Source organism: Giraffa tippelskirchi, chromosome 11 (assembly GCF_054371585.1).
Source record: "Giraffa tippelskirchi isolate mGirTip1 chromosome 11, T2T-mGirTip1v1.2.pri, whole genome shotgun sequence".
NCBI classification, from domain to species: domain Eukaryota; kingdom Metazoa; phylum Chordata; class Mammalia; order Artiodactyla; family Giraffidae; genus Giraffa; species Giraffa tippelskirchi.
In genome coordinates, this window is record NC_137285.1 from 2,571,938 (window position 1) to 2,589,295 (window position 17,358).

Consider the following 17,358-nt stretch of genomic DNA (forward strand, 5'->3'; position numbering starts at 1 on the left):
GTTGAATCTGTTGTGAAAGCTTTAGCCTCAAGATATTTATGCTCAGCACAGACGCGGAAAAAGTTCTGAATCGTCTGCTGGCTGAAACATCCGAGGACTCGGTGTACATCGTCTGACAGATATGTGGACCGGAGACATCCAGTAAGGATGCACAGTGGCTGGTGATCACTTGAGGTGTGTGACGCTCTTGAGAAACTTGTTATTTAATGGCATGTTCATAAAAGACCCGATCTCGTGCGATTTCTACGACTTCACTCAAGTGAAAGGCTGGTACGCTGAGGGTCTGAACTTCACACTCTCAGCAGTGAAGCTGACGGCCGTAAGCTCGTCTCCAGATCAGCCAGGACACAGTGGTCCCCGCATCCCTGCGGTTCTCAGCGCCTGTTGTGTGACAGAGCAGAGCCTGAGGCACTGTGCGCTTGTGGCCAGGCCTTCAGGTGGAACTCGGGCTTCCCCAGTGGCTCAGCGGTGAAGAGTGCGCCTGTGGTGCAGGAGATTCGGGTTGGATCCCTGGGTCGGGAAGATACCGTGGAGGAGGAAATGGCAGCCCACACCCCACACCAGTATTCTTTCCTGGGAAACCCCATGGACAGAGGAGTCTGATGAGCTACAGTCCATGGAGTCACAAAGAGCTGGATGTGACTGAGCTCGCACACAAGGTAAAACTTTCTCATTATTTCAGCCGTTCTCTTAGGTAAATCCCTGTGGGGGGCTGTCATGAAACGCCTCACCCAGCTCACATAATCGATGCCTTACCTGAAGTTTCTCTGACTTGAGATCCACGCAGGAGCATCGCTTGTGAACCTGTAACAGGGATCAGAGCTCCTGTCCCGCGGCTCTTCCTTCCCAAACGGGCGAGGGCAGGAGACAGGGCCATCTGGAGACTCCGGGTCTCACTGATGGTCAGTGTGCTTCACCACACACGCGTGGCTGTGGCCATCTCCGCGAGTGCCAGGCAGTGCGGGGGTCTCGTCTGCTCCACGTGTGGCCCCGCTCTCATGTGTTCCCTGTGTCGGCGCTTCTGCCTGAAGCTGGACCACCGCTGCCCGCAGCTCAGGAAGCTCAGGCTTGGAGGAGGGCTACAGCATCTAGGGCTCAAGGCTCAGAGATACATCAGGCCCCTGGGAGCTTGTAACCAGCCCGCTTATAAAAGCTGAAGAGCCCAGTATGTGTTCATTTCCCTCCTAAAGATATTGGTGGAGTTTTGTTTTGTTTTTTTTTTCCTGGCTCTATACTAACCTCATAGGTAGAACCAGTGTTGCATCTTTTCTAGGACTCACAGCCAGCTTTTAACAGGACGTTAGACTACAGATGAACAGTAAGAATGGTTTTCAGTACCCTCCTAAAATCTGCCTAGACTTTGGAGAACTATGGCAAGTTGATTTTGGTTGAAAGCAGTGGGCAGGAGAGTGACATGTTGGCTGTGGCAGGCTGAGGCGGAGGAGTTGCTGTCAGTTTCACAAATTCCACTGTGGTGTGACCTTTCTTATTTTATGTAGTTTATATAATGCTACACACCACTGCAGTGATCTCACTTGATTTTGCAAGAGGGATCCACATTAGCTTTTATCTTGGAAACAGATTTTGCAAGGAATATTAAGATACTAGTGATCAGCTATGGAGATTTAAAAAAATCTTGATGGTAGAGAGAAATGTTTAGGACTTGATCTCGAGGAATCCTGAAACTTAAGTACATTTGTTGTTGTTATTCAGTCGCTAAGTCATGTCTGACTCTTCGCGACCCCATGGACTGCAGCATGCCAGGCTTCCCTTTGCTTCACTGTCTCCCGTAGTTTGCTCAAAATACATGTCCATTGAATCGGTGATACTGTCTAACCATCTCATCCTCTGTGGTCCCTTCTCCTGCCCTCAATCTTTCCCAGCATCAGGATCTTTTCCAGTGAGTCGGCTCTTCACATCAGGTGGCCAAAGTTTTGGGACTTCAGCTTCAGCATTAGTCCTTCCAGTGAATATTCAGGGTTGATTTCATTTAGGATTGACAGGTTTGATGATCTCTCAGTCCAAGGGGTTCTCAAGACTCTTCTCCAGTACCACAGTTTGAAAGCATCAGTTCTTCAACACTCACCCTTCTTTGGGCTTCCCAGGTGGCTCAGTTGGTAGAGAATCCGGATGTCTGCAATGCAGAAGGTCCAGGAGACACGTGTTCAGTCCCTGAGTTGGAAAGATCCCCTGGAGGAGGAAATGGCGACCCACTCCAGTATTCTTACCTGGAGAACCCTACGGACAGAGGAGCCTGGTGGGCTACACTCCATAGGGTCACAGAATCAGACAGAGCTACAGCGACTAAGCACACACACATGGTCCAGCTCTCACATCTGTACTTGACAACTGGGAAAAACTAGCTGATAAAGGATTATAGGAAGAGAACTTCATGTCTGATAAGTTTTTGCAGGTGTTTATTACATGATGGGCCGGCCTCAGGAGGGTAGTGGAGTTACACACGGGATGCTTAGGCTGCTCAGCCATGGCTTACGAGTTACCTGTTCTGTGCCCTTATCTGCATTTGGGGCCCAGGCTGGTCAAGCTCCCAGGTCTGGAGGTTGCCTACCACCCTGCTGGCGGTGCTTGGGTGGCCCTCATATCCGACCTCAGACTCACCTGGTCATATCGGATAACCCAGATCAGATCTGGAACTTAAAGCTTTGTAGGGTCTGCAGCCCTTGTGAGGGGAGACTTGTTTTTCCTGACTCAAAACCTTTCGAGAGAAGTCAGCGAGGCAGAGGGAGAGGGGAGTCTGTCACTCTTGGCCCCTGCTTCTCCCCTTCCCTGTTAGGATCGTGCCGCTATCCAGGGAGAGGAGGTTGGCCTGAAGCAGTTGGCTTGGGTGTGGGGGCTCTAGCCAGGACCCCTCCTTGGAGGAGCAGGTGTGGCAGAACGGAACTCCCAGCAGCCCCATCAGGGCCCCCTCAGGAGTCACGTGGCGAGATCACCAGAGCCCTTTGGAATCTCAGGGGAGCTGTGTGCTGCTGGCGGGAGGTCCACTCTCACCCAGCAGAGGCTCTTTAGACCCAGAAAAGCTTAGGGCAGTCACCCCAGATGATACTGGGGTGTGCTGGTGACAGTCCTGTCAGCGTTCTCACAGGAAGGGGTGACAAGTGTCTAAGGTCTGCTGGGGAGCAAGAGCTTCTGTTCATGGAGCAAGCTGCCTGTGGTCCCCCTTTATAAAACCACTTGTGAGCTCTCTCTCTGCTCCACAAAGCTACAGGTGGGAGTCCTGAGGCTGGAGCAGGGCTGAGTCTGGGTCCTGTCCCTCGGCTTCTGCTCCAGCACTCGGCCTTGCCCATAGAGGGTTAATCTGAAGAAATATTCTAATAGCATCCAGTCTCACCCCGCAGACCTTCAGCCTGAGAGCTAGAAGTGTGCAGGGCAGTCTCATTTGGAGTACAGGTCAAGGGTTACCACAGAAAAAGGTGCTTTCTTAACCTTTCATTTTGAAATAATTTGAGACTCACAGAAAAGTTGCAGAAGCAATGTGGAGACCTTCATGTGGATTCCTCACCATTAACTTTTCACCACATTTGCTTTTTTTCCCCATCTGATCTTAGTTGGTAGTTGCATTTGTGAGGCCTAAATACTTGACTATGTATTTACTCGCAAACATTCGGCATTCTGTTAGGTGACCGCAGTACACTAATCAAAATCAAGACATTAACCCTTTTATCGAAAGACCATATTCACACTGCGCCAGTCGTCCCACTGATGTCTTTTAGCAAAAGAAAATGTTTTTTTGGTCTCAGAAAAATTCAAGATCGCTGGTGACATTCATTTGTCGTGTCTCTTGAGTCTCCTTTAATCTGCAGTGTTTCCTCAGCTCGTGACCTTGACACTTGAAGAGTACAGGCCGTTTATTTTGTAGCATTTTCCTCAGCTTGAGCTTGTCAGACGTTTCCTCGTGGTCAGATCGTGGTTGTGCATTTAGGAGGCCAGGAATCCCACAGAAATGATTGGTTCTTCTCCATGCATTCTCTCACAGGCTTGTTGCTTCTTCCTGGGCAGGGGAACTGCCCGGCCTCTCCACGGTGGAGGTACCATTTTCCCCTTCACAATTATTGAGTATCTCGTGGGGAGGTATTTGGAGACTACATAAGTATTTCTGTTTCTCATTCAGACTTTTAGCCACTAGGTTTAACACCCCCTGATGATTCTTCTTGAGGTAATTATCACCATGATGGTTCCCAAGCGGTGATTTTCTAGTTCCGTCCTTCCTTCCGTGATAAGTGAGAACTTTCTCCTCTCCCCATTTGCAAATAAATTTGACCCAGCATCACACTAGAATTTGTACGTTTTGGTCAAGTACAGTAACAGGTAAGTTCTGTTGGAGAGAGCTGTTTTAAGTTCACGCTCCACCAAAGCATTCGTCTCTGAAGTTGCGAGAAAAAGCAAAGGAACTGCCTTGCTTCCTACGTGACACTCCATGCCAGGCCTCTTCCCTCAGGCCCGGTGATGATGCTTTTTCCCTCCTGTTACCCCTGGACTTGCCGCCATTGCTTGGGTCTTCTGTTTCCACCGCAGCACTTGGCTTAGAGATGAGATGGTTTTGCATGGTTGTTGTTTTTTTAAGTGCTATAAAAAAAATTATCAGAAGTTACAACAGTGACTTCACCATCTGTAGATTTAAGTGAGTGTTGTGTCAGTCAGAATCTTGTACTTACCAATTAAATTAGTATAGGGAAAAATTTTACTCTTTTTTTTTTTTTTGAACATCAAAAGATTATTGATGTAAAAGAAAAGCAGTGGTTAGAACTCCACACTTCCGCTGCAGGAGGCATGAGTTCCGCCCCTGGTGGGGAAGGGAAGTACTAAAACCCCTCGTGCCTCACGGCGAGGCAAAAAGAAAAACCAAAAGAGAAAAAAAAGAAGACCAAAAACCCCCAGATATCTCCAGTTAAGGAATTTAGTGCTTTTGTCTGTATAGGAAGATGCACAAGTCGGAACTGACTGAACTCCTTCCTTCGATACGCACCTCAGCTCCCTGAGGTCAGTGCCCTGCGCCTCTCTTCCCGAGTCTCCTCGGGGTGCACCGTCAAGCACGGGCGTGGCTGCAGCAGTTGACTGCTGGGCGGCGGGCATCTGGTTTCTACCCTCAGTTTCCCCAGGGTGATGCTGAAAGTTCAACCTCTCTGTGCACTGATGCTGGTGCCGAATCAAATCTCTGGGACAGAGTTTTGGGACGGGTGAAGTAGAAAAGGAGAGCTTTGTTGCTTTGCAGGCAAAGGGGGACACAGTGGGCTAATGCCCTCAAATCCAAGTGTCCCCACTTGGGGAAGACAGTGAGAAGTTTTATAGTCATTGTTCAAAGAGGGCGTGATGAGCTGGTGGACGCCCTTCTGATGGGTCGGTGATGAGGTAAGTAGGGGTCCACATCGTCAACCTTTGGGTCCAACTGGTCTGGAGTCTACGTGCAAAAAAAAATGTAAATCTGTGGGCAGATAAAAAGAGCTGACCCAGAAGGACCCTTTGATGTGAGTAGCCATCGTTGGTCAGTCGGTGTCTGCAGCCGGTCAGCCCGCTTGGACCCTGTCCTCAGCGGGCCCCACACCCGTGCTGCCGCTGCCTGTTTCCTGAAGTCCCTTTGGTCAGTTGTCACTGGCGCCCCCCCACCCCCTCCTCCAGTGAACGGGGATGAAAAGGGACAGTAGCCCTTCCAGGAAGGAAGAAAATGTTTAGGGGCTGGGTGCCATCCAGCTTCCTGACAGTTTCTAGTTAGGTTTGCACTTTATTAAGATCACACTGCACCAGTGTGTTTATTGATTCGGAAGACACAAGGTTTTGTTTGGATCTGTCAGGACCTTGGGAAACTTTACTTTTCAAGCTCATATGCTAGAGGAATGGAGGTTTTACTAATAATATGAACTTGAATTTGCGGCTTCCTTCAGTTCCCAGTCCTTGTGACCACTAGCACATTTCCAAGAGCTGCAGAGAAGCCTCTCAAAGGATCGTTGGCACTGTGAGCTCAGAGTCTCGGGTCCTCCTTGACCGCTGGGTTTTCTTACCGCAGGAGGACCTCCGGATGCAGGCAAGCGAAGAACTTTTATGCACGGGCCTCCCTGAAGATGGCCTGAGGAACAAAGGTATCTCTTTCTCTCACATCCTTTCCTTTTTCCACTTGTTACACCATTTTTGTTCCCGCTGAGAACATGAGGATTGTAGGTCTCTGTCTTGCACAAGGGACTCACTATAGCAGCTGTTGGTATTACTGCCCATGGACATGCTCGGAGGCCTCTGGTGTTACCCAACGGTGCCTCTTCTCTGACAAGTTTCCTTCCCACTTTTTCTGTAATGAGGCCCCATTGACTATGAGTTGAACCTTAAAGCTAGTGTGGAATCTTCCATTTGACTTTATAAAGCAACACTACCATCCAAACAGGTTCACATGGACGGGGCAGGGACCACTGCCTTGCAGGACATCCCACTCTGTTCATCCCACGTCCACTTCCCATCACCTTGAGAGTTTGCCAAGCTCATTTCTGTTACCTCATTTGCTCCTCAGGTATTGCAGTGGTAAAGAACTCTGCCTGCCAATGCAGGAGATGCAGGAGACTCAGGTTTGATCCCTGGGTCAGGAAGATCCCCTGGAGGAGGGAATGGCAAACTGCTCCAGTCTTCTTGCCTGGAGAATCCCATGGACAGAGGAGCCTGATGGGCTACAGTCCATGGGGTCTCAAAGAGTCAGACATGACTGAGCACTTACACTGATTTGCTCCTCAAAACAATGGTAGGATATGGACATCAGAGATACTCCCTTCGTTGTGATTGATCTATTAATTGATTAAGGAAGAAACCGAGGCCTAAAAGAGAGTGCTGACCTACGATTCTGTGTGTATCTATTATATAGTTAAGATTAACTATGTAGAATAATCAGAGCTACAAAAAAAAAAATACAGCAAATATGTTTAATCACGTGAACATTTTGTTACTGTGGAACAGCGTCAGATTTGATGATGCTTCTTGGCAGCCTGGACAGAAAAGGGGGTGCAGACCATCCCTGTGAGAAAGGACACTTGTCCCAGTTCGTCCTTCTGCTTCTTGCTGCTGGAGGTTCTCTCTGTGGCTCAAAGGCCTCGCTGTCCTGTGGAGAGTAAAGCTCTGAAGCTGAGGATGGTCATTATCTTCCTGTAATTCACATTTTGGAGGAGTGGAAAGTTGAAAAATGAGCCAGTACCACACCCATTTAAAAGGCAACCAGGACGCGGTCTAGACATTTGGGGCACTGATTTTTTTTTTTTTTTAATTAAGGTATAACTTACATACAGTGGAATTCACTCGTGTGTGTGTGTGTACACAAACACATGCTGTTGGGTAATCACAGCTGTACCGACACAATAAAAAAAATGGAACATTTCCATCTTGCAGGCTCCTTATCCTCCTCTCCGACCCCTTCAGTCCGTTTTCTTTGTTCAAGATTGTGTGTTGGCTGTTGTGTGTCCATTGCATTTTCATACAAGTTTTAGGATGTCTGTCAATTTCTGCAGACGTAAGCACCATTTAAACAGTTATCACATGACCACAAATCCAGGATGTTCAGCCAAGGTCCTGAAACTCCTGTGCTGCTTAAACAGGCATACACCTCACAGAACACATTTCACCCTCCAGTGTACCTAACTTGTAACAGCTTCCCTCACTTAATTCCTCATTCTGCTGACATCTGTAACATACCTACCAGTCTCCAGGGTCACCATGGAGTGTTCAGTACAGAGTGAGCATTAAAATCCAATAGCATCTGTTGACATCACCTAACTGTAGTCATTTATCAGCTCCACAAATATTTACTGAGTGCTGTTATGTACCAGGTATTACGCTAGACTACAGGGAGGTGGAGAGACCAAAACAGGTGATCCTTCCCCTCGTGGAGCTTATGTTCTGGTGGGAACTAGATGTGTAGGTTGATTTGCATCTTGCTTTGTCTGCCCAGTGCAGGCGTCCTGTTACATGCACGCAGCGTATGTACAGGCATATACACATATTTACCTCTATGTGAACAGCTTTGGGAGAGGGACAAAACGTCTTTTGTAGATTAACAGGTTGGGGGAAGTTCTTTATACTACATTCTGTGCCTAGAATTTCAGAGAAGTTCTGGGCAGTAAAACTCTTTCATGAGTTACATTTACATCTTAGGTATTTTGTGTGTGTGTTTTAATGTTTCATAATGAAAAATTTCTCACTCAGAAGTGGAAAGGAGAAAATGCTAAATCCATGTGAATCTGTCTCTCAACTTCAATTATTACCAACTCATGACCGACCCTGTAGGGAGGAAAGCCTTGCAGGTAATTGAGTTCAAGACTGATATTCCACTTACAGATTAATCTCTTTTAATTAAGGCTTTATGTGTTACTATTCTTTTTCAAAGATAATCTTACTTATTACTTATTTATTCAAGTATTAAGATGGTCATTTCATAACATAAGCTACTTTAATGTGAGTCTGCTTTATAAATGCTTTAGGATGGAAGCTTCCTAAGACTGAATTCAGCATATGTCTCTCCATTATCATCATTTGTCCAGCTAGGTCAGTGTGTTTAAGTAAGTAACATATTTAAAGAAAGGATTTGTTCAGAATAACCTGTTTCTTTCAGGTACTCTTTTGGCTCTCTGTCATATTTTGCAAAGAAGAACAAAGCCAATGGTATTGTAGCACTAACTTTGCAGTTCTCTTTTGGAGTTGTTTCTTTTTGTTGCGTGATTAAATTTATGAAGGTAGAGCAAATGATTACACATTAATTCAGATTTATTTCTCTTACACAGAAGGAAATGTACAAATCACAGCTGAAACTCTTCTGAAATCTACTGAAGAAGTCCAAGTTATGAAGGTCCATGGAACTAAGGTGGACGATAACGAAGGACTTGAGAATGGTCGTGTGAGTCAGGGTCTCTCGGCTGGGTGCCATGGACACTCAGAGACAGACAAAATCATGACCAGTGCTGAGGTTTCAGAATCCAGCACCTTAGTTTCCCTAGAGCCTTTAAACATTGTGGACCCTGGATTAACAGAAGAAACTCCTAAAGAAAAAGAATGTGAAGAAGTAAGAACTTATCCTTCTTGGTTATCATTGTTACCAGGGAACAGTGCCATTTCCAAAGCGGACAGCAGGGAGGAAGAGTTATGTAAATTAAACCTTGTCTGTGAAGCCGACGACAATCACCAACAGGTCCCTGGCCACCATAGTGAGAGACACAGTTCTGCACATGACAGTCCCAAAGCCATGAGAAAGGTGGTTATAACAGAACCCTCAGAAGAAAATTCTAAAGCTTCCCACTTCACATCAGGTTTATCTGGTCTAGGATCCAGAACAATGTCCTCAGAAAAGTGTGGGTTTGAAGGTGATAGCTTGCCAAAGGGATCTGCTGAAAAGACGCACAATTCCTGTTTCGATGGGAATGGTCAAAGCCAGAGCTTGTCTTCTAGAGAAGAATACAAACAGCCTTTGAACCCCAGGAGTGAAAGAGAACTCTTCCTTGTTAATGCCAGGCAACCAGGAGAGGATGCTAGTCATCACTGTTCTGGAAAAAAAGAGACTACTGTCTTCCCCAAAGAAAACGCCCACGATCGCTACTGCCTTCAAGGCAGTCCCCATATAGGCTGCTCCAGTTCCTTCATGCCCGATTCTTTTACTAAAGCCGTGGAAGGAATGTTTGAAAAAAATGATTTGAAAATCACTTTAGACATTCACAGTAGCTTGGCAAACCATGAGGACCACAGAGGAACTTTTGCTGAAATGAGCCATCCAGGCACAGACTCTGAAGGGAGTTGCTCTCCCTCCTCAATGCAGATTGAAGAACCACAACAGACAGCCCCTCCAGAGCCCAGCGTGCTGCCTGAGATCGTCTGTGCCCAGAGAGGTCTGGAAGGCAGACCCCCGTCACACGGAGCCTCGCCTAACGGATGTACCCAGAGAAGTCTTGAAGGCAGACCCCAGTCACACGAAGCCTCTCCTAACGGATTCTTAATTGAAGGGAAATCCCTTGTGAGTTTAACTCCAGAGGACCAGATGAATTCTATAAATGAGACGTCTAAGCCCAAGAAAGACATTACTCCATTACCACCATCCCTAGAACTTGATGACAGGCCTGAGTCAGAAATAGCCCTACAAAACGCCCAGGACCATGGTCCACATTTAGGTAAACAGAGCGCCGCCTGCGAGGTGAATGAATTTCCTCATGACAACGAACTGGTTATAAACAAAACAGGAAGTGAATGTGTTTTAAATCAAGTGTCCCTTAATTCTCAAACCCACACAAAGTTGCCAACCGACAAAGAGATGCCTGTAGCAGCAAGCGGGGCTTCCCGACAGAGCCAGCGCCCTCCTTTAGAGGATGGCACAGGTGTCACTGCTGGTACCCACCCCGTCCCTGTGAAAACAAAGACGAACGACATCTCTCCACCAAGTGGCGGAACCTGTGGTGCCTCCTCAAACAGTCCCACCTTAAACAGCAGACCAGAAAGCCTAGAAAGAGAGACCGAAGCAGCCAATTCGGGAGCAGGTAGTCTGCATTCTGGACTTCCCTCAAATAAGAAAGAAGTGGCAGCATTGCCTCTAGAGGTCTCTGTCAGGGAACGTCAGAGCATTCCATCTCGGGATCTCTCTAGCTGCCCTTGTGTGAAGAAAAACATCCCAAAGGAGAGCAGGTGTCCTGCCCATGCTGCCCTGGAGCCCAGCAGATCGACCCTGGGCGTTGAGAACTGTCTGTTAACCAAGTATGAAGATACCTTTCAGCATATCGATCACCACCCCCAAGGGAGAGACAGCTTTGTGGAAAGCTGCAGCTGTAGAAAGAATTGTGCATCGGAGGAAAGGGAGCCAGATGAGGGAGAAACTGGAGGCAGCCTTCCCAGAGGTGAGGCCAGAGATGAAGTGATGGCAGGCACATTAAATAGTGAAGCTCCAGACCAAACAGTCCAATCAAGCAAGGAAGGGCCAGAAGAAAAAGAACAGGACATACCCAAAGAGACTGTGTTCTGTCGACGTAACGTTTCTGATTGTGTCGCACAAGAATTAAACCAACCTACAAACATTCCAAGTCCTGAAAAATTGTTTGGCCAGTTTCCTCCCATGATGTTCTCTAGTGTTAAGACCGTGAACCAAGCAGCTGAAACTCCCAAGCAGAAGGCAGATGAAGCCCTCGACTCCCAGAGTGACCCAGACAGACTCGGTGAATGCAGAGGTGAAGGTAACCCAGCTGAGGAGACACTCGGCTGTGCCCAGAGCGAGTTGCCCACAGAGCCTGACCGAGAGGCAAGCCACAGCCTGAAGGCTCCACCCATCGGTTCAGGCAGTAACAGCTCAGCATCTGGCAGGAGCCCCAAGGAACGGGGCTGTGGGAGGATTTCTGATTGTGAGGAGCCCACAGGTGGGACAGCAGACATGGACTCCACAGGCTGTGGTGATGAGCCCACAGAAGGCATTCTGGATGGAAGAGTTTCTGGTACTCTCGCTGGGGGTGCAAGACACACCAGGGCGATGTCGCCAGAAGCCTCAGGGAGTACGGTGTCCCAGAGGGGAGCGCCTGTCGCTGCATTTACAGGAATGATTGACCAGGATTCGGATTTCCAAGATGCTGTTTCCTCTACATCAGACTCTCTCAATGTTAAAACATCATGTGAAGAGAAAGTATGCAGACCCACAGAAGACTGTGAAATGAAAGTGTGTCCAGACCTTTGTGTGCCTGACATAGTGTCTATCGCAGATCATGAACCAGATGTAAGAGTATTGGGTAAAATAAATATGTCTTTAAATTATATTCATCATGAAGAGCAAGTTAAGGAAGCATCTCTGAGAGAAATACAAGGAACAATTGAAGGATCAAGACTAGAAATAAACCTTGAGCAAGACGAAGAAAATACCATTGAAATTTCCTCAGTAGAGTTGACATCTTCTGGACACCACAATGTAAACTCTGTCCCCTCGAAAAGCCTGAAATCCACCGAGATAATGCCTTTGCACCCATTGTCTCAAAAAAAATCAGAAACAATTATTAATAGTGAAGAAACTGTCCCCCAAAACCTTTTTAAGCCAATAGACGGTGAACTGCCTTGTGAGAATAAGAACACAGTCTTGCCTGAGACGGAGGGAGGAGCACCAAGGAGTGAGAGCGATCCTAGCAAAGAAAGCCGCACAGCCGTCAGGGCGGAACGCTTGCCTTGGACGCTAGATGCAGAAACTCAAGTGAACGGAGAAGACACTGCACAACAGCAGAGGGGGCCGTGGGGCCGGCTTCCTGCCGGGCAGGAGTCGGAAGAGACGGCGATCAGGGAAGGGGACGACGCGAGCCAGGTCTCTCAGACCCACCTGAAAGCTCCGAGGATGCCGGCTGGCTCGGAGAAACCATCAAGCCAGAAGGCTCCGAACCACGAGGAAGAGGAGCAGGTACGTCAAAAAGAAGCGCACACGGTATCGGAACAATGCACGACATCTCATTCGCTGTCGGATGAGGTGCAGAGTCAGAGCCCGCCTAAGGGTGGCGAAGAGGAGCCCGCCTCAGACGCGGAAGTCACCTCAGCAAAGCCGGCCATCGGCGCCTCTGCCGAGAAGCACGTAGACCTGAAGGAGGGAAGCTCGTGTCACCCGCTGAGAAGGGACACGGAGTCATGCACGTGCCCCGGCCCCCGCCCTGGCCCTCGGCGGGCACGAGACCCCAGCTCCGCCGCGCGGGAGGCCTTCCACGGTGCCTTTGGGGACGCCTCGCACCGGAAGGGGGCGCTGCCCTTAAAGAAGCAGCCCCCCCGAACCTGCAAGAAAGTTTCCTGCCGGGAGCTGGTCTCCGTGGGGAGGAAAATGAGTAGAGTCGCACGTTCTGCTTTCCTAAAGAGCTCCTCTGAGAGCATCCCCACGAAAGCACACAGATTTCTCAGTTCCCACGCCATGTCTATACCTGCGCTCCCAGAGCCCGGAACAGCCCCAGCCAGAAGCCTTGTGAGCCACGTACCAAAGCCGAAGGCCGCCCCGGGCCCGCCCTCGGGGGGCCTGAATGTGCGGATGCCTACCAAAGAATTGGCCTTACTCAGCAAGCTGTCCATCCTCGCCTCCAGACTGGCCCCCGCTGCCAGGACCCAGAAGCTGCGGTCTCGGCGGTGCTCCTCAGACCTTCTTCCCGTGGCTAAAAGCCACAAGCAGCTCCGATACCGCCGACTCCTGGACGGCCTCTCCTGCCGCGCGACGCAGCTGAATGCGTGTCTGGCAGCTGGTGACTGGGACAGGAGGCCTAGCAGTAAATCCCTGACGCTTTATTCACTCGAAACTGTCAAAATGAGCTTCGTAGATCTGAGCGACAAGACGCCGTCGCTGCTGTTCGGTTCCGAAACCTTTCCGGTGTCCTTCCGTGTGAAGCTGGGCCCCGAGCGCGCGGCCGAGTCCCCTAGGACTTTCCCCGAGCACTGTGCGCCTGCGAGACTCGCCTTAGGAGAGGCCCGCTGGGGCCGTTCTCCGCCTCCCAAGTGGACCTTCTCCTTCTTCCTGGCCCATGGCTGCCCTGGAATGGCCACGTTCAGGGAAGACCCTGGTCTCTGCGGCCAGGCAGGCGCCCAGCCTCCAGTTCCCCTCCAGGACCGCAGGGCCACCGCCCTAGTCCAGACCAGAGTGGGCTGTTCTGTCCTCGGCCTCCACACGCTCCTAGCACTCTGCTCCCCGGGATGCTACCGCATCTGGACGAAGAAGCGGAGCTGCACCAGCCACACGCCTGCCATGCAGAGGCTCTTCATGACCCAGTTAACACAGGGCCTCAAAGGGCTGCGGTCTCCCGCCTCCATAGCCGACAAGGTCTTCTGCTCTCTGCCTTACTCAGTGGGCCGGGTGCTTTCCATCTGGAGCCAGCACGGGCCTTCCGCCCGCCCCTTGGAGATCTCCGCCCTTCTGCCCTCTCCCAGCAAGCGGCAGTCACCTCTGGGGGCCACGAGCAGGTAAACTCCACGCCCCGTCCTTTGCTGAAGTCCTGTGTTTGCATCCTCCCAGTGGGGAGAGGGGAGGGCGCTCCTAAAGCTACAAGGCTCAGAGTCTGTGTCTGCATTGCCTGTTTATTGCCAGATCTCTGCTAAGAAAGTGCAGCAGTAATCTGAAGTGCGGGCCCCTCGAATTTTCCTGAAGGATCTGGATTTCCTGCAGAACCCTTTATTTGGTATCTTCCTTCGTTCTGTTGGTTTAATTCTTCGAACCATTAAATCTTAAACCTCTCCTTTTCTTCTCTTGCCCTCTTCTTGACAAGAACAAATCGCATTGCACGTTAAAGACTGTAAGTGGTGACTTGTGACTTGTACCTATGATCTGTTCACAGGTGTTATACTCAGTGTTTGGTGTGTAAAGGATATAAAAGTACTTTTTAAATTAATCAGTTACGCAGGCATCACCCAATCTATTTATAAGCCTACCTTTGTTTCTTTCTGGAGCAGAGGAACTTCAAAGATTGGCATGTACATGTTATAGCTATAGAATTCATAGACTTACGTGAACTGGGAAAGAGTTCTTGTGGTTTGACCACTGAGAATAGTTGAAAATAATTTCACCAATATCAGTTTGCCTTCTAATCTCTCTCTGCCTTTCCATTTAAGTTAGAACACAGCCCTCCTGTAAGCCCACCTCCATCCCAGTGATGGGCACGTACACGTAATTTCCGTGCCTGGAGGCAGATTTTTGTCTCCCTGGGTAGATGGACACCTCTCAGGTCTTCCTTGGGCTCTGATGGAGCATCCTTCCAAACCCGCGGGGCCCCACAGCCTTTCCCACCATCCCGCCGCCCTGACCTGTCACTCTTATTTTTGCTCTACTGCAGCCGCACCGTGTTACCGTCCATGCCTCTTCTGGGCCTGGAAGCTGCTTGCAGTGCCGGTGGCAGTCACATGAGGTGAGGGCTTGCGGAGGGAGGGAGACGATGTGTGTGTGTGGGGTACTCTAGCAGCTGCTGTGGGTTGAGCTTGGTGCAATTCTGACCTCTTGTTCTTCTAAGCCTGATCTGCATCTCTCAGGCGCACAGGCAGAGGTTCAGCCTCAGGGCTGTGTAACTAAAGTTGTGTGGTCAGTCCCATTTACTGAAAAAAAGAAAAAGTCAAATCAGGAGCCAGCTTTGTACCACAAGTCCCCTCAAGATACATCTCAAGCGTTGAGCCGATTTCAGTGCCCGGATGCTATTGATCACATCCAAGCACAGTTTGTTCAGTTCCCTAAATGTCTCCTTCCTGCAAAAACTCTTTTCCTTTTTCACATTTTCTTCCTTATTCAGTGCATCTTCCAAGTTTCATTATTCCACCCCAGGGAACTGGGTTGACCACATTCTTGTAGTGTATCACACATGCAGACACAGGCGTGTCCAGAAGCAACGTAGGGATAGCCTTGCGGGAATGTCACTTAGCTCTTATCTGGATGTTAGGATGAAGGTGCCGACGTGGAAGGTGAACCTGTCCCACGTTTTCTTCTTTGTCTCTCTCTCCGTGGTGCCAGGCTAGAGCCTCCATTCCCTGCCTTGGTACCAAAGTCTCCCCTGGTAACAGACTCAGCCGTCAGCAAGCTCCTGTTCTCAGCCTCCGAGTTCCCAGTTCCCGGGTTTGACGAGCTGGATGGTGTGACGGCCGCCTGCCCCCGACCACAGGGCAGCCCTCCAGAACAGAAAGAGGTAAACTTGAAGTGCCGGTGGGTTCGGGTGGCAGAAGAGCCTCGGATCCCATGACAGGTGCAGAGAGGCCCCCAAGTCTCCTCACTCCCACCTTCAGCTTCAGCCCAGGACTGGATGTCACCAAGCCAGGGGCGCTGGTGTCGGCCACTAAAGGGCGCCTGGGGTCTCTTCATCCTCCTTGCTCTCCGGACCCTTCTTTCGTAATGACGCTTGTAGCAGCGTTCAGAGAATTGAAGCACAGTGCAGGGGGTTTCACACATTCAGAGATGAGTGAAGGGTGCTGTGCTTCAGCTTCTCCGCATCCACTGTCTCCAGCAGTTTTAAACTTCTGCATTGATCATCTCGGGATCTGAACTGCACGCACAGTAACATGAAGGGGGCAGTTGCTGAAAACGCTGTTGGCTGGAGGGGTGGGGGGGCCTCTGCCAGAAAACTGCTTCCTGAGGTCACCTGTACACCGAGGAAGCAGTGTGGGTGGTGGGTGTCAGCAGAGGGGCCTCTGTGTGTTTAGAGTGGCTTACAACCTGACTGTCTTTCTTCTTAAAAATAGGCTGAGCCAGAAAAGAGGCCGAAGAAAGTCTCACAGATTCGCATCCGGAAAACCATTCCTAAGCCAGACCCTAACCTCACACCCATGGGCCTTCCTCGACCCAAAAGGTGAGCGCCTTCTGTAACATACACGGATGCATTTTTCTGGAAATTGTTTAGTATAATAGAATGGCCTTTTCAATGATCATATACTCTGAGCTTTTGTTATATCAACGCTTCTAGGAATTTATCCAAAAGAATTTTGCCACTACCGTGGCCAGAGATTTGTGTGCAGGTTTCTGGGTCGCTTCCTGAGCTCTCTATGCCGAGTCCCTCTGTGTTTACGATCCCAGTGCCTCCTCCAGGAGTGCTGGGAAGTCAGCACTGCTGTTGTCCCCAGGCTTAGATGCCAGTGCCAGGGCTCAGTGGCTGAGAGGCCTGTGTTATGCCAGAACATCTGTCCTGGCCGTGGTGGCTCCTGTCCCCACAGGTCTCACCCGACCCCACAGCCCAGACTCACAACATTCTGCACGCAGAACTGGAAAGCGACCCACAAGTTATGAGAGAAGTCTTTTTTTTTTTTTAATTAAGAAAATGCTAGATCCATGTTATGGTCCAGAGTATAGCCTTTAAAATTTTGGATTCTAAAGATTTTTGTGACAGAGATGATTGCTCATCCCTAAAAAGCGAAGTGGAAAGAAAACGATTACTAAATTATGTATTGGGCATGATTCCAGATTGTGTATTTGACGTGATTCGAGTTTGGGGATGATGTGTATTACACAAATGGGCTTCCCAGGTGGCGCTAGTGGTAAAGAATCCACCTGCTAATGCAGGAGACGCAAGAGACCTGGGTTTGATCCCTGGGTTGGAACAATCCCACGGAGAAGGGAATGGCAACCCACTCCAGTATTCTTGCCTGTAAATTTCCATGGACAGAGGAGCCTGGTGGGCTGCAGTGCTTTGGGTCACAAAGAGTGGGACACGACTATGTGCATGTACACACACGCACGTGCACACACACTGAAGATACACACAGTGAAGATACACACATTTTTAGAAGATACCCAATTACGTTTCCTTTGTGATGGATTTCACTCGTTCATTTCTCATTGGCAAATGGAAGCCTATGTCCCTTGATTAACCCAAAGTAAGTTATTTCACCTTCCTGAACATCAAGGACTTACCTGTAGAAGATAAATAAGAATTCCCAATA

At 49.3% G+C, this 17,358-nt stretch overlaps 1 protein-coding gene across 7 annotated transcripts in view; it reads left to right on the forward strand.

Annotated features, from left to right (window-relative positions):
* The window catches only part of PRR14L (proline rich 14 like), a 43,608-nt gene that overhangs the window by 14,098 nt on the left and 12,152 nt on the right, over positions 1-17,358 (forward strand). For 5 of the 7 annotated variants that reach the window (XM_081542278.1, XM_081542281.1, XM_081542277.1 and 2 more), the window contains 5 exons: positions 6,020-6,092; positions 8,763-13,911; positions 14,778-14,849; positions 15,443-15,614; positions 16,165-16,271. In XM_081542278.1, coding sequence (XP_081398404.1) covers positions 6,020-6,092; positions 8,763-13,911; positions 14,778-14,849; positions 15,443-15,614; positions 16,165-16,271 — 5,573 coding nt within the window. The remainder of the gene's footprint in view (positions 1-6,019; positions 6,093-8,762; positions 13,912-14,777; positions 14,850-15,442; positions 15,615-16,164; positions 16,272-17,358) is intronic. The other 2 variants (XR_014068950.1, XM_081542280.1) reach the window with 2 other exon arrangements.